At 41.0% G+C, this 16,756-nt stretch overlaps 2 protein-coding genes across 3 annotated transcripts; one reads left to right on the plus strand and one right to left on the minus strand.

The window, feature by feature from the left end:
• The first annotated feature begins 731 nt into the window (after positions 1–731).
• LOC115737057 (asparagine--tRNA ligase, chloroplastic/mitochondrial) lies at positions 732–6,550 on the plus strand. Its single transcript, XM_030669011.2, has 15 exons — positions 732–1,279; positions 1,636–1,704; positions 1,924–2,034; positions 2,152–2,256; positions 3,346–3,483; positions 3,565–3,645; positions 3,795–3,872; positions 3,947–4,015; positions 4,112–4,186; positions 4,285–4,368; positions 4,493–4,579; positions 4,779–4,874; positions 5,109–5,183; positions 5,957–6,083; positions 6,185–6,550. Exons 1-15 carry the CDS (start codon positions 875–877, stop codon positions 6,298–6,300), a joined length of 1,716 nt encoding a protein of 571 aa, XP_030524871.1. The 5' UTR covers positions 732–874; the 3' UTR covers positions 6,301–6,550.
• Positions 6,551–6,892: 342 nt separating this feature from the next.
• On the minus strand, positions 6,893–15,930 carry LOC115737056 (protein transport protein SEC16B homolog). Of its 2 annotated transcripts, none has more exons than XM_030669009.2 (13): positions 13,520–15,930; positions 12,989–13,309; positions 12,228–12,356; positions 12,018–12,140; positions 11,736–11,903; positions 11,297–11,422; positions 11,050–11,184; positions 9,670–9,797; positions 9,486–9,594; positions 9,044–9,349; positions 8,780–8,890; positions 8,383–8,681; positions 6,893–8,082 (listed from the first exon to the last, which is right to left on the minus strand). In XM_030669009.2, exons 1-13 carry the CDS (start codon positions 15,377–15,379, stop codon positions 7,563–7,565), a joined length of 4,335 nt encoding a protein of 1,444 aa, XP_030524869.1. In that variant the 5' UTR covers positions 15,380–15,930; the 3' UTR covers positions 6,893–7,562. The 2 variants fall into 2 exon arrangements, with proteins under 2 accessions (XP_030524869.1, XP_030524868.1); XM_030669008.2 differs by having other exon boundaries at positions 8,780–8,929.
• Between the last annotated feature and the right edge of the window lie 826 nt (positions 15,931–16,756).

The following is a 16,756-nucleotide window of genomic DNA, read 5'->3' on the forward strand; positions in this document are numbered from 1 at the left end:
AGAAATGGATATAGGGATCAGCATGTTTAAGTTCAGAAAATAAAAACAGTGACTTTCTCAGCCTTTTGGCGAAGATGAAGCAAGACTTTTTTTCTCTCTGGATTCTTCACTTCTAGAGGGAATTCATATGAAGATTTGTTCACAGTATATTCCCAAACGTGAGAAATAGACTGTACTCAGGGAAGATAAAAACACACATGTACGTGCATTATAAAAAGGAAAGTGGAGTATCAATTACTAATGATAAATATTTCGTTATAATAACATTACATTGTCGACTAATCGTTAACATGATCAAATATTACATACAAATCGATCAGTTCAAAATGTTGTGTTATCTAAGTCTTTTGCATTGGTTTCAACAAAATATCAGAAATGAATCCAAAACACTATCCCGTGATGAAGTAAAACGAAAAAAAAGAGTCTTTTTAACGTACTCCATAACTCGTCCGAGCGCTCATATAAATGGACAAATTGCTGTACAAGAACGTAAGAATTGAGCAAGGAGTGCATCATTTCACTCCTCACATGAAGGCTGCACATACAAAAGCAAATCTCTTTTCCTTTTTCTTTTTATAACTCGATAAATGACGTATCGTACCTTTATGCATCTTCTGCTAATTTCGTGTAAATCTGCTCTTTTGACAGAAACTTATGGACGTCGAAATTAATCCATGGGAAGAAAGAGGGGGGGGGGAGGGTTTGGCTGGGGGTTGTCTGAAACTACACTCCTAATTTGGTTCTTCTCCCGCACGCTCTCGACGTAAACTTCATCCTTCATTAGGCTCAGTCGAGCCTTACTCCTCTGTGGTCAGAATTCCAACACACGGGCAGACAGACAAGAAGCCGAGCTCCGAGGTCTCCTCTCTGGCCAATGGCGTTTCCCTTATCCCCTTCCACTCCTCTCCGCCTAAAACCCTATTCCACCCTCCGCCTCCTCTCTCTCTGCTCCAATTCCTTCTCAAAGTCCCGACCTTTCCCTCCCTCCGCCGCCCCGCGCCGTCCCTTCCATCCCTCCGCCGCCCCTCGCCGGAGATGCTTCTGCACCGCGATCACCGCCGCTCTCCGGTCTGGCGAGGCCATTGAGACCAAGAAGTCGGAGCTCGGGGATCCTCCGAGGGGTGAGTTCGGCGGTAGAGTCGGCGAGTTCACGAAAAGGTTGAAGATTTCGGAGATTAAGGGCAGCCCCGACGAAGGGTTGGGCCTAGTCGGGCAGACGCTGACGGTCGTGGGCTGGGTTCGGACCCTTCGTGCTCAGAGTAGCGTCACATTCATCGAGGTAATGAATGATTCCGTCGGTGAACTTTTGGCTCGTTTCATTGCTTGTTTATTTTGTGGGTAATGGAAATGTTTGAGTTCCATGGAGTAATCTATCATTGATGAGTTGAAGCTTTAGTTATTATTTTTCCTTGTAGCTAAGCTCGTAAAGCACAGCATTTGCAGGATCACTTCTGAAGGAAACAAAAGGAGTTTAGTGTCTCGGATTCTATTAAAAGATTCATTTTTTAAGCTAAAGTGTAGTACCATCATAATGCTTGGATCATTTCGTGCCTCAAATGTTCCGTATAGGTCAATTGTTCAGTGTAATGGAGCATTTTGATGGTGTATTGATTTTCTCTTCCATTTCCGATTTAGGTTAACGATGGTTCCTGCCTCTCGAATATGCAATGTGTCATGGATTCAGATGCTGAAGGTTATGATCAGGTAACCCCACAAGCAATAAAATTTTTGGGTTACATACATTGAGCTAGCTTTCATGAGATTGGGGAACTCTCATGCTACATTTTATCATGCAGTTACTTTCATGATTATGCTGCATATTTTTTCTAAAGGAAAAGGTTTCCCTGAGACTAGGGCAATAAATGCGCTACTTTAAAGGCATCTCAGAGGTGTGTGTTGTCAATTTCTGGGGCAAAATCATAGGTAGAATCTGGCTTGGTGTCAACCGGTGCATCAATATGGATACAAGGGATCCTTGTCGCCAGCCAAGGCTCAAAGCAGAAGGTGGAATTGAAGGTCAAGAAAATTATGTTGGTATGGAGCTATCAGAATTCTTGAATTTGCTATTATGTAAAGTGATCCAATTTCATCACTTATGCTCAATTTTTAGCTAAATCAGCAATGATGTTGTGCTCATAGTTTTCTTGACAGGTCGGCAAGAGCGATCCTTCCTATCCCATTCAAAAGAAAAGGGTCAGCAGGGAGTTTCTAAGAACAAAGGCTCATCTTCGACCCAGAACAAACACATTTGGTGCAGTAAGAATCTGCTTCTTGTGATTGATAATGCACAATTGCTTTACTGCTCAATGTAATGGCATATAGAAGATTGGGAGATGCTGTAATGTCCTCCTGTCATACGTATTCCCTCTTCGGTTCACTTGTTTTCATGGGTGGCGTTATCTACTCCGTGAGTTCCTCTTGGCAATTAGCAGAAGGTTTATAAGACGGGTTATTTTGGATCTCTTTCTACTGCTTTTCTATTCAGCCTTGACTTTTAAAATATTACTTCAGAACTGAGTGGGCTGAAAGCACCATTCTCCGTGGTATTTTGACTGTTTGAATTTGTAGCAATGGTTGATTTAGTGCCATTTTTGTAAACTTCTATTGGTACTTTCGATATTTTAGCATTATTGAACTGGGAGGGAACTTTAAAGTTAAGAGCTCCAGGTTTTTAAAGTTTGGTAGATGTTCTGTTGGAATTTGTGCAGCTTTTTTAACACAAAAGCAGTGTTTTTTTTTGGTCAAAACAAAAGCAGTGTTAAAAAGCACTTCAAAAATGTTATTGCTACTACTTTTCATTTGACTTCTTGTTATAAATTAGTTTCTTGTGCCATACAGTATCATTAAAACAAAGACAGGTGGTTATACTTTTTGTGAGATCTCATCCAAAAAATTTGGAGAAAATTATTCAAGCAGAATGGGATTTGCTTGTTTTGGCCACACGTTGAGGATTATGTTGATGTCGTTCCTTTGATTTCCAGTTTATGATGAGAATGTTCAACTCCATTGATGATGTCAACTATAGAAATTTCGGTATTGTGATTAAGTTCGTTTTTCAAATAGATACTTGACATCGGACGTGCTAGTTTACATTGACTTGCTATGAACTTATTTCTTTATTTCTTAAATGTTGACGTTTCACTTTTGCAAGAATCAAGAATTTATTTTTCTTGTCTGCTCCTTTTGTTGAATATCTTGTTTCAATCAAGCTTGTGATGGCGTTGATTTAGTGATATCTTGCTATTATTCATTTTCATGCTTGTACATGCATCATTTAACAGGAATTTCTGATGTGGCAAATATTTTCAAGCATCTATTGTCTTCTTTAACTCTATCCAAATCTAGGTTGCAAGAGTCAGGAATGCTTTGGCCTATGCTACACATAAATTTTTTCAAGAAAACGGATTTGTTTGGGTGTCAAGTCCCATTATCACAGCTTCTGACTGTGAAGGAGCAGGAGAACAGTTTTGTGTCACTACTTTGGTATTTATCCTTCTTTACTATTTCGCATATTACAAAAATATGTTCTGCAATTTATAATGTTATTGTCTATTTCTTCCACAGATTCCAAGTTCAGGAGAAACCACTGCTACTCCCATAGATGCCATTCCAAAGACTGAAAATGGTTTAATAGATTGGTCACAAGTGAGTTGACTTGGTATTTGGAGATAACATTTTGAAAGGGCTAATCCATGCTCTAATCTGTGACATGCGTGTTTGTTCTCTTTGTATTTGCTTAGTGCTTTCCTTTTTAGCATGATTCTTTCTTTTAAGTTCCTCGTCCAACATGTCAGGATTTTTTCGGGAAGCCAGCATTCTTGACCGTCTCTGGCCAACTCAATGCTGAAACATATGCTACTGCTCTCTCCGATGTATATTGTTATCCTCTGCTCCTTTTCAGCATTAGATTTGCGGAATTAACAGCACGCGTTCATTGTATTTGTAGGTGTATACATTTGGACCTACTTTTCGAGCTGAAAATTCTAACACGGCGAGGCATTTGGCTGAATTTTGGGTGAGAAGTGTCTGTTTTCACTTTCCATTTATTATTGAAAACAACTCTTTAAAATCATCTTTATTAAGAGCTTTGAAATTTGTGTCCATCCTGGAGATGATTGAACCTGAACTGGCCTTCGCTGATCTGGATGATGACATGGCCTGTGCAGCTGCCTATCTCCAGTATGTAGTATGTTACCTTTTCACTTGCCTTTCCTAGTGGGAGCTCTTATATATGAAGATTTTGTTTCTGGATATACCTCTAACGAATGCTTTTATCTGTTGAAGGTGAGGCATGTACTCGAAAATTGCAAGGAAGATATGGAATTCTTTAATACCTGGATTGAGAAAGGAATAATCGACCGACTGACGGTATGAGTCATTATTGATGAAGACATTTTCATTTGTCATGTAGATTTGATGCCTTTGATGGTGAAGTCTTTTGGACTACAGATGTATGGTCTGATGTGCAGGTGATTGTTTCTTTGCTTTGCAGGATGTTGTTAATAAAGACTTTGTGCAATTGACTTATACTGATGCTGTTGAATTACTTGTCAAATCCAGGAAGAAGTTTGAATTCCCGGTAATTCTTTTTCTTATGCTAAGTCAGAGCATATATTTCCATTTTTTAGCTTGACTGCATCTAAAGAGTTCCTAAAAGTATCTTCCCTAGGTAGAAAAGCTTAGCATCATGGAAATCCATTTTGTTTTAAAAAATTTTAAACTAAAACACTATGCAGAATGATCTTTTCTTGTTATAGAATGGTTTCGCTGTCTTATAGGTGAAATGGGGATGCGATTTGCAAAGCGAGCATGAGCGTTATATCACGGAACAGGTCTTTCATGGATGTCCAGTAATCATCAGAGATTACCCGAAGGCATGAGCCATATTCTCCCTGCATTCTTTCTGCTTAAGCATCACCCTGCCCCTCCCCCTGCCCCCGCCCCCGCCCATTCTCCCACCCCACCAAAAAAAGAAAATCACCTTTTTTTTTTTTTTGATTGGTTTGAAGAAAAAAGATCGCCTTTCATTCTGCATAATTTCTGGGCATTGTGTTTGCCTATGAAATGAGGATTAATGCTCTGAAGTTTCTCTATACTTAATGATTTAGGATATCAAAGCATTTTATATGCGGCAAAATGACGATGGAAGGACAGTTGCTGCTATGGATATGTTGGTTCCTCGGGTAAACTCGACTACTTCCTTTTTCCTTCTATCATATGCCCTTCCTGATTTAAAGTCTACTGGGGGCCCAGTTTTAACAAGCATGAGGTGATGAGCATGGCTGATTAATCCACGCAATAAAAATGAAGTCACTAAGGTATTGGGCCCACAGAAAATTTAGTTAAAAAGAAAAAGAGAAAAAAAGCCAAGGCCAAGGGTTCATCGGTTGCTTAGAACCACCCTTTCCTTGGCCTTAGCCCTTAATCCCAGGTCTGAGTCTCGCCATTAGGTTCCCCACCATTACGACCCTGAAAATAAGTTTATTTCTCTACCTAAAATAGAACCACTAGTTATAAAGTTCTGTTAGATACGGATATTTGGGAAAAGTGACTTGTTTTTCCCAAGGATCAATAGGTTGTTCGTGTTCCTGCAATTCTAGCACATCTCTTGTTTCCTAGTTTCTGTGACTTTTGGATGTGTTCTGTTAACTTGGATGACTATCAGCATTTCCCATTGAGAGAGCACCTGAATAAATTTAGATCATTTCTGTCCACATATAACTAAAGTCTTAGCCAAGTAGTGATGCAATTCACAAAGTTGAGGTAAAGTCAGCACAAACCGATACAACTACCACAGTATATATGGAGAAATGCCAACAATAGTTCATTTTACAGCCAAATTGTTTCCAAGCCATACGTCTTAACAGATGGGTGGGGATAAAGTTGTCTTCGAGCTTTCATGTCTAGTCTAGCTTTTCCTCTTTTAGTCTTATCAAATGCTCCAACTCTTTTGCAGGTCGGTGAGCTTATTGGAGGAAGCCAAAGAGAAGAAAGGCTCGAGTATCTGGAAGCTCGTCTAGATGACTTGAAGCTTAATAAAGACAGCTACTGGTGGTATCTTGATTTGCGGCGCTATGGTTCGGGTGAGTTGAGTTTCTGTTTAATCATATATTCCGATGTCAAAAGCAGGCAATTTTAGTCAACCATGATTGAAAACCTGCGGCTTTTCATCCTCGTATGGCAGTTCCTCATGCGGGATTTGGGTTGGGCTTCGAGAGGCTTGTGCAGTTTGCCACTGGCATAGAGAACATAAGAGATGCGATACCTTTTCCTCGGACGCCTGGTTCATCTGAGTTCTAAAGGGATTACTCTTCTCATGTAGGTGCCGAGTTGGACTCATTTTTCTCTTTTTTGGCTTGTAAACTAGGCAGTCTTTTGGAAGTTTAAACCTGAAAGCTTCTGTATATATGTCATTCTTTAAGTGGCCTACCTTACCGATGCCAACCATGTTCATTGCACTTGCAAATTGGCCTTAGGCTTAATAAGGATATAGATTTCTGTAAAGGAAGTGCCCTCAGGAACGTGAGTTATCTTCTGCGTCTGGCCATTATTATCATTCCGCCTAATTTAGGCCGAAAATAAAAGGCTGCGCCATCGTAATTCTTAGTCACCTGCTCGGTGATTATAGCTTTGCTGAAATTGCAGATCCGACTGATGTGTTTTGTGTGGGTAACGCACCACATGTGAAGACGTTAATATTCTGGTTGGGCCTTCCATCAGTTAAGTTTTATCAATGACGGAAAATTGGCCTCTCTAATCACTAAGCAGGCAATTATTATTCTTAATCAATGATGTTCTTTCCTGTTTGGAACTTAAGCGCCTCTGAAAGCAGCAAAGCAGCGAAGCGAGCTACCGGAACAAAAGAAATTCTTAGTCCAGAAAAACAAGAGCATCAAAAAGTACCTGATGCGCAATGAGCTTGGTGCATCACAAATTCTGATTAACATTGGCTAAAGCAAAACAAACTTAAGATCTGTGTTGCTCTTCTCTCAAAATGAAAAGAAAACAGATAAAAATTGCAGCGTCTATGACAGATCGACTCTATATTTCACTAAAGCATCGGAATAGGCCCAAAAAACAAAAAAAGTTACAAAAGAAGAAACCACCATGCCATCTTACGCTTTTACAATTCAGCAAGGCTCTCCTTTCTCCTTGTGAACCATCTGAATATTCTTCTTTCAGGGACTATCTGTTTCCAAATAAATGAACAAATGAACTATACAAAGCCGCCCCTGCAGACTTCTCTATTCTTGTATATATAGAAATCCATCCCTCGTGCTAACATCAATTGATAATTAAGGTAATTTATCAGCCTTTAACTGTGAAGCATACCTTGGTAAGGATCCACTTCGTAAAGTGCCGGCACACGTGGGTCCAGATCCGGTGCTTGCGAACATCTAAAACTATTCAAGATAACACAGGAGCTGGCTTGTGTGACCTTTCATCATTTATATAAGATGAAGCGGCAATGGAACTCAGATTGATCACACAGAAACAAAACTTGAATATTTACATGTTCCAACTCTCTGCTCAGAGTTCTTCCAACTGAAGAAAGTTTCTGCTCAAAGTTCCACTTCGTGAAGGTCGTCCGCAAAACCTCCACCGTTCACCGGCATGGGCATTGAAGTAGGGTTGCTCGGCATATAAGCTGAAGGGGGCATGCCCAATGCCTCACCTAGAGGTTTTATCTCCGCATTCTTAGGTGGATGCAATGCATCGTTGAAGCTTCCACTCCATGATGCTGTTCGGCGCGAGTGAGATTGGAAAGAACCGTTTTGATTTGACGTAGCCTCTTTGCTTGGGATGTTACCCATGCTTGGGAACCTTTGCATGGATGTCGAAGGAGGTGCAGATGTCTTGAATAAGTCATATGCAGAAGAGGTCGACGGTTCTTCAGTAGTTGAGGTTTCCTCTTGTGCGCTTTCAGCTATGGCCTCCATTGCCTGGTCACCTGATGATACTACTTGGGTTGGAATGAAAAACTTTGCATTAGCAGCCACTGCAGGTTTAACAGCTGGCACAGATGGTGACTGGAATAAGTTCGCCGGGCTACCACCACCTTGGTTGAAGGTGTCAACATACCTGTCAAATCAACACAAAAAGGTTTTTTCCCTGGTACTTTAAAAAATGGACTAAAATGAATGAAATCCATCTGATTCCAATGGCCGAAAATAAATTGACCATCAGCATTCACTGTAGAATGATTTTAAGTGAAAGAAACAATGATGAATTATCAATCCCACTTGATCTAAGAATAAGATAGTCATCCAACAACATGGTGTCCTCTCACAACAGCGATAACATTAAGTCTTTACAAAAATGGTGGGTTCAAGATAAAACAAGCACTGTGGAGTTATCATATAAATATAACTAAGAAATTACCTTGATCTAACACCCATACGCCCTCGCGCTGAGAACTGATTTGAGCTCGGTGGGATGGGTGGAATTCCTGAGGTGTGGTCTGAAGGTGTTGAGCTTCTAAAGTCTGGACTTCCATTGGGGACAAGTCCTTCACTCTTCAATGCTGACTTCAGGTTGTAGTCAGGCACTCCATTCTGGAATGCTGCGGTTGTTGGAGGAGGAGCCAAGGCAGGTTCCTCAGCAGGAGGTTCAGCACCTTCCTCTACCCATCTCTTTAGCTTCTCATCATAGTAAAACTTATTCTTTTCGCCAAGTTTAGCCTTCAAATTAAATGGCAGGCGACAGAACAGTCAGAACAGTTGCAGCTATTGCTAATACAAAAGATTTAGAATAAGACATTAGTGCTAAACCAAGGTACCTGACGATCCGAGCGTGGTCTCATCACTAGTCCCACAGTCTTCTGTAAAAGCTGCGAGCCGAAACCAAATCTACCAAAGCGGGATGTCCTCTCTGATGCTGAAGCCTTACCCTGAGCATTAGCCGAGGTTATTTCGTGTGATGAATCAACCTGATCAGAACTTAAACCATAATCAGTAACATTGCAACTTCAAGATTAACAGAAGATTTCAAGCAAAAAGCAGAACGCCCCAGAAAGTTTTTCTTTAATTGCAAATACCCAAACCTGTCTAGGGGTCCTCCCAAAATCTGGTTCTGAGACACTTCTGTTAGGCATTGTCATTTTGTTGCTATCAGCCGTCCACTCCATTGAAGCAGATGCCATTAAAGATGACATAGCCATTGTTGATTGACTACTCGAAACTTTAGTAGCCACTGGCTGTTGGAATTGTTCGATACCTTGAAAACTTGCCTGAGACGTTGATGGTGCAGGTGGTGGTAACCCCCCAACAACCCGATGCGCAGTATTGTCAAAAAAGTTGAGCAATTTACCAACTAACTTTGCCGGAGCCAAGTTTGTTGAATACCCACCCTACAAACAGGTTGTCTGTCAAAATGGTGATCGTGGTAAATATCCATTACTCACTCATAATTTAACCAGTCACTGAATGGGACCTCATTCTGCTTATTAGCTATGTGGTGTACGGTCTAAAACTAACAGAACTCACCTGTTGATGAGTTCTAATCCGCTCCTCAAGAGATAAAACCGCTTGCTTCCACATCTCTACTTCAGGGGCTCGCCCAGTTTTCAAAGATTTCGATAGTGCATGGCAGTACCTAAAACACCATGCTACATTAAGACTAAATGCTGATGAACAATGTTAAAATAGCAGGAAAAGGTCCGATACTTACTTTAGTGAGTCAGAAACTTTTCCCACTTCAGCCAACATATAGGCATATATGAGCTTATATGGCTGGAAGGGTAGCAGGACAAACTGAGAGTTTCCTAGCACTTTTGAATATTCATACAACTCTGTCCTCTGTCCAAAAAACATGGATCAATAAGCTTCACTCATTAAATACAATTGTCTCACAGTGACGAGATAAAGCAGAGGTGCTGGACTAAGTGTCTATGGTTACATAATAGGAATCTATGTGTTATGACTAATGATTCAAAATCGATCTTAGCCTCCTCTAAGAAGTGCATCAGATCAACTCTGATCAAAGGCATCACAGGGGTAGCAGCCTAAAAAATTCTCATCTCCCACAACATCTGTTGCACCATCTAAATATCATCGTCACTAAGATAGGATCAACCAATGCCTTCCAACCTTATAAATACAATATCCAATAAGTTCAGAGCCACAGAAAATGTAGCAATGGCTGCATCTGCATCAGCATCCTTGAAAATTTGCTAAAACTCTCCTCTAAACAGCCAAAAGTCAACACTTTCTGAACAGGCACTAAGAGTAAACAACAGGGCAACGGACAAACTCAAGATGAGCAGTGCAATGCAAGATCTAAAAAGGATCTTGAAGTATAAACAAGCCTTCACCTTGACCATACCTACTGCTTTTGTTTGAACTCTCTCACTGCTCAGTTTACATGCCTGCCAACTGTGTTTGTGCATGCGTGCATATGTGTCCTATACTTCCTACCTCATATGAACCAGATACAGACAAGCATTAGAAGGAAACCTTGTTCATGTATCCACCTCCTATTCTACCACAAACGCATCAAGAAACACAGTGGAGTTCATTACTCTAGAAATAATCAACATATCTCATTTCTCTCCTGTCTGAAACAAAATTAACAGTAGTTCTCTAAATCAAAGCCCAAGCAAGTTATGGACGAAGAACTATGTACGGGATTCTAGTACCCTGATGATTAAATAGTCAAGAAACCTCAACATGGCACCATATCTTTTTAAGGTGTATCTAACAAGATTAAATAGTCAACCGACCTCCCAGAACAAGCAAACAACAAGAAGGTGGGAGAATAAATAAATAAGCTGCATAGCAGGCATATGGCCAACAAAGAGTGCACGCACACTCTCTATGGAATAATGAAGTAATCAGAAAAAAGAAGACGAGAATAGAGACTGAGGCAATCTATTAGTCATAAGAAGTTTACACAGCAACATCACAAATGATCATCAGTAAGCCTGTACATCCAAGAAATTACACATCATTTCCGGAACACTCATTTAAAGAGCATGCAGTCCACTGAATGAATCACAGCATAAAAAATGAAACTACAATAAAAAATGACAGCCAAATGAGATGGTGATACCTGTATAGACCCTGGACTGGCGTAAGTTCGTGGACATTTCCAGTGATCTGCTCCAACAAGACACAGTCTTGCAGTGTCTGAATATGACTCAAAATTCGCTTCGGCCACTAGATAGCATATATGTGCTGCAATTATCTGAACCATAGTTCTTGTGTAAAGACTCGATGGAAATGATTCTTGTGTAAAACTCAACTGTAAATCTCCCATTCCTGTATGCATGAAATATAAGAAATACTGACATGCATACCTCACTTCTTTCCTTCCATAGTGAATCCCCAAGGTGAATAATTACAAGTTCGTCATCTTTGGTTCTGTTTGCAGCAATTACAGCCAGATTTTCCTCCCAGTCGTCAAGCATACCATTGGTACCAGGCTGCAGAAGAAAGCAACATATTAGTTAACTTTGTATAGATCATAGTTATAATTATGGAGTCGGTTCCTTTTTTTATTGCAAATATCAACACATATGATGCCCATCTCTCCCAACAGAGATACACTGTCAACTGTGAAGATATCACAATGAGATCAATTCCATCATAACTAATCCAAGAGCTTTCACTCTTTATAATCATATAAGTTTTGTGCATTTCCTACAATAAAATCTAGGAAGATTCCCTAGACACAAGGTAAAACACATGCACAATAAGTTTCAGTACCAACAAGATAGGATAACTACCCAAACACACCTGAGCAGGACGTTGAGACATAATTGTGGTAACAGGATCACTAACAGGGGTGGCGTCCGCTGAAAAGACTTCAGCTGGTTGACCTGCAATAAGCAAGCACAACGTCCGCAACGGTGATCCAGGTACCATCTGTATGAGTGCCATCTGCTTTACAGTATCTACATAAAACTGCAAGAAGCCATTCCAATCCAAGATCCAGAAATAGAGCCAAAGCATTAGCCGCCCGAGATGTGCATCGTTAGAAGAAAGGGGAAAAAAAATAACATGAAAGGACCACCTCACCTGATCCCCCAATTGTGAGGCAAGTATAAGGGCTGGTCCCCACAACTGACCTTCTTGTGCGCACTGTAGAGCCTCTTTTTTTCTTCCAGAAACCAGAAGATTCTGCACCTCAGAGGCAGTCGCCTAGCAAAAACATCCAAGATCATTTAAAGAACATGAGATTGCTGCTCAAGGTGGAAAAAATGAAAAAGTTTGGAGAGATTAGCAGACCTGAATTTGTTCAGAAGAAGGTAAAAACTGCAAGCAGCGGCTTTCAGAATTGTAACCCCCAAATGGTCCATTATTTTTCTTAACGGATGCAAAAAGTTTGGCAACTGCTGTTTCAGGACTATCGCCTTCCTGTTAGGACGAAAAAATTTCCAGGTACCATTTTAATCGTCCAGCATATGATAACACTAAAAATGCAAGGCCCAAAGTAGAAAAGGGAAAGTTATGAAAAAGAACAAGAGTGATAACATCCTCAAACTTTGCCACAAACTTCTGATTGAGCATTCCCATCACCCGCTCAGACTTCTCAGCAAATTAATCACATGAAACCATGACTAGATGGCGGATATCAATATTTGGGAATTTTTCCAGTAGAAAAACTGACTAAAATTTAAAACAGAAGACATGCCATTTTTCTAAAGAAAAAAGGAACCAAAGCATGGAATGTGTATGAACATAAAACCACTAGACAATGTATTTCTTTAAAGTATACCTACTGTGTCACATGAGATTTAGTTGCTTTTAGAGGAAGTGAGACTACCAATTTTGAAGATCTCAAATTTGAAGAAAAGCTGCCAATCCGCAGTTGATCAAGAGAAGCAAAAGCAGAGCAAGAAGCATAAACTTGAAAATGCTTCTTCATAACAATTTCTTGGCAAAATATGTAAAGCCTGATGTGCATAAACTTCATAGAAATGATAAAAATCATCCAAAACGAAAAATAAGTTAGAACTGAAGTTACTAGCAGGTCTGAACAAATTTACCTTAAAGGCAGTTTCGGTGCCAAAAGGAGATCGAAGTTTACCATAATGCTGACAGGCTATCTTCAGCAAAGACAGAAGCAACTTCAAAGCCTCTGTTTTTTTATAATCCATATCTGGAGATTCACAGTTGGTAATCCTTTCATCAATCCATTTGTTCAACTCTTTACTTCCAACACTTCCACCAACTAGAGGACCAGGAAAGGATTGTTCGCACAAAGCATGCAAATAGTTGCAAGCACCAAATCCATAGCCAGAAGCATCATTCTTCTTTTGGAATACTTCAATTATGTTGAGGACAGCAATTGAGCTCCCAGAAGAATCCTTCAGAGCAAAACAAGGGAAATAAGAGCTTTTTTCAAACGAGAGTAGCATAATGTTAAATATCAAACTCTATCTGAAGGATCTCTGATATGAATATACTTCAACAGCAAAACACAATCCAGAGGAGTATAGAGCCATTAAAATAGAGGGAAAATATCCCTTTCAGCTTCCCTAAACCAAATTAACTGAAGGAGAAGCCTAAAGACAAACCTGGCCTCCATATGATGGATTACTGGCAAATGTCGCATCTTTAATTACTATGAGTTTTCCACCAAATCCAAAAGTAACTAACGCATGGGCAGGACGCCCTGCCGAAGATAGTCCTAGGTTAGGCGCTGGAGTAAACTGATGAGTACCCTGAAAAGATTGCTGGGGAAAATTTGCTGGCTTCTGATTCGCATAAAAATCATTGGAGAAATGCAGTTGATCATGCTGCTCAACATTTGCCTGATTGAATGGTTGACTGGGGATAAAGCTCTGTGGTCCAAAAGCCCCCTGAACCTCACTATTATTCCAGCCTGATTTTCCATGCAATCCAACCGCCCCAAAAGAATTAAACGAATTCTGTGGATTGATGTGGTTATTTGGAGCAACTTCGGAGCCATACAGAGTGTCGAATTGCTGTTTTCCTCCGAAATTTGAAATTGCATTGCTTGTTGCAACTGTTCCTACTTGCCGAGTATCATTCCTGCTCGGTTGACTGTATTCACTATACGAGCCATTCCAATGACCATCCTGGCTTTGACCAACATTAATTTGTGACCCATAATTGTTAGCCTGTCCGTAGTCACCATGAATGCCGTTATGAGCTTGACTCATAACATCAGTGGTAATCGATCCATCTTGATTCTGGTAACCATGACATTGACCTGATGTTTGTAAAGAAGAAGTATAACTCTCCAGTGTACGCCATTCCTGGGCAATCATATCATAATACCAACCAGGGTACTGAGGATCAAATACCATATGATCCGGATAGCCGTTATTCCCCTCTGAAACCTGATTCATACTATAGACACTCTCAGTTGTCCCAGGCTCCGCAGCAGTTCCCATGACAGACTGAGCAGTTTGTTGCAAATAAGAAACCTCTGATGTTCCATCAGAACTAGCAGGCCATTCCTGAACTGCACTATTATCAGAGTTCCCTTGGAGATTCATATTGGCGTCATAACCATCCACTTGATACCACTGTCCGGTAGTGGAGTCATATTTCCACCCCGGATATAAATTTTCCCAATGCTGACTACCACTAAGATCCTGCACATTAGCGGTTTGGTGATCGCCAGCCCCATAGCCTTGGTCCTGCTGATACTGTGCATAATGTGCAGAGTTTTCCAATCCATCAGCCTGATTTTTGGCACTACCTGCTGCAATTACTGACTCATGGTTTGAATCCTCCGGAAAATTACCAGAGAACTGCCCACCAATATTGTCCAAGCTAGTGAAAAAATCGGAGTAGGATCCAAACCCATGACCCTGCGTATGCTCAACAGCCTCTGCATGAAATGAGCTCCATCCCACTTCCTTGATTCCCCCACCAGCTCCACTATCCTTTTCCTTCACTGGATCAACCAAATCTTGAGACCCTGTGCTATTATAATTCGACTCGATCAGACTGTCAAACTCAAACGAATTGGCCGACGCCAATGCGCTGCTCTCACCTGCAGCCACACTCAGCGATCCTGAGGCGGCATCTATATGATCTCCGCTCCCCGTTGCATCGTGCCCACTCCCATCATTCAGACTCTCCACCGCTGCACCTTTAATCGGTTCCGCATCAACTGTAGAACTGAGATCAAACGAGCTCGAAGGCAGAAGAGCCTTCTTCTCACCTGCAGGCAGTGCGACCTGAGACGCCACTCCAAAATCAGCAGACTCCTCTCTTTTCAGCTTCGGATCAGCCACTCCACCCGAATCTTCAATGCTCAAATTAGAAAATTTCCTCGCTGCATCGGAGCTAGAAGCAGAGGCCGATCCTGAAGGACCAAAATCATCGTCATCATCCACCAATTTGTCGAAGAAGTCCTCGTCGGTCTGATCCTCCACCTCAAATGGAGGATTGCTAGCCATCGAACCAAACAAGGAAAACCCTAAACCTCGGCGATCCCAATCAATCTCCCACCCCAAAAAACAATCAGAATTAACCTCGCCGAGTTATCGTCGAATCCGGATCGAAATGACGCTTCCAGCAATCAGAAACCTCGGCTTCCGGGCCTCCAACGTCGCAACAACCTCGAGATCCAACCCGACACGCGCAATTTCACCTCAAGACCGATAAATTGCGATCACCTGACACTAAATCGCGAGCCTAGGGGACCTCAAATCGGGAAGATCTAGGGTTTTTGGCGTCCCTCCGATACCGGCGCCGTTTTCTGACGGGACACCTCGAAGATGTGCGGAATCGGACTTGAAACTAACGCATTCAACATGACGCTCAGCCCAAAAAAATAAAAAAAAAAACTGAGAATTTAGCTGACGGAAGCAGCAGCAACAGAAGAAGAAGAAGAAGAAGAAGAACTCACTAAAATTGAGGTCGAGACTCGCAGAGAGAGAGAGAAGAGAGAGTTTCGCATCAGCCACCCACCCGGCAACCAAAGGCCTCTCGAGTCAATTTTTCTTTGTTTTTTAAATAGTTTAATCTGTATTTGACCAAAATACCAAAAAATGGGTTTAATTTGTGGGAAGCTATATTTAATTTTCATTTCTGCCCCCAAATTTTCCAATTGATGCTGTTTTTCTACCCTCTTTACCTTTTTTTATTACAATTTTCCCCTTGCTTCCTTCATTTCCTTACCTTTTCCTCTTATTCTTTTCCATCGTTGATCTGTCCATTTTCCTCTTCCGCGATCTGATCCGATCTGCTGCGCCACACCATCTCGACTAATCCTCACCGAATGAGGAAAATAATGATTCAGACTCATCGGTAACAAGTATGGACATACCATATGAGATTTCAATTGCTCCACATCTCAAATAGCACGAATTGAACGGCCAAATAAATAACTCAAAATTCAATCATTTAAAGAAGGAATTCACGGTTTTCAAATGAATAATCTGTCGAGGATCAAGCCGGTTTCTAAACTCTACTGGCTCAAGTCATCCTATAAATTTCTTTTTTTGGTTCTCGTGTAATCGAGTCTTTTTGGTCAAACTCTCAGATGAAAAGGTAGAAGGAGAGGCAGATGGCTAAACAAGGCCAGCAAATGCACGGCACATGGTTCCACCTAACGACTAGGCTGAAGATTAATTTTGCATGCATTGCCATTTATTCCATGTCATTGCTGCCTTGGTGTCTATTAGGTGTTTTTGTCTCTAGTAAGCCTAACAAAATCTTCCATTCTTGAGCGTTAAAACATGCTGTAACTCCAATTACAAAATTTATGTTCTCTGAATCCAACACTCGACCCCATTAGCTTAGCCAACGTGGCCATGTCATCGCCGCCTCCC

This window comes from Rhodamnia argentea, chromosome 9 (assembly GCF_020921035.1).
Source record: "Rhodamnia argentea isolate NSW1041297 chromosome 9, ASM2092103v1, whole genome shotgun sequence".
Taxonomy (NCBI): Eukaryota; Viridiplantae; Streptophyta; class Magnoliopsida; order Myrtales; family Myrtaceae; genus Rhodamnia; species Rhodamnia argentea.

Bases quoted from the DNA above. Each gene is read 5' to 3' on its own strand.
- LOC115737057 (XM_030669011.2), top strand. From the start codon at position 875: ATGGCGTTTCCCTTATCCCCTTCCACTCCTCTCCGCCTAAAACCCTAT. The intron at 1,280-1,635 runs GTAATGAATGAT...TTTCCGATTTAG, and splicing joins GTAGCGTCACATTCATCGAG to GTTAACGATGGTTCCTGCCT. The intron at 2,035-2,151 runs GTATGGAGCTAT...TTTTCTTGACAG, and splicing joins AGGTCAAGAAAATTATGTTG to GTCGGCAAGAGCGATCCTTC.
- LOC115737056 (XM_030669008.2), bottom strand. From the start codon at position 15,379: ATGGCTAGCAATCCTCCATTTGAGGTGGAGGATCAGACCGACGAGGAC. The intron at 9,595-9,669 runs GTAAGTATCGGA...ATGGTGTTTTAG, and splicing joins AAAGTTTCTGACTCACTAAA to GTACTGCCATGCACTATCGA. The intron at 8,930-9,043 runs GTTTGGGTATTT...AGTTCTGATCAG, and splicing joins TTGGGAGGACCCCTAGACAG to GTTGATTCATCACACGAAAT.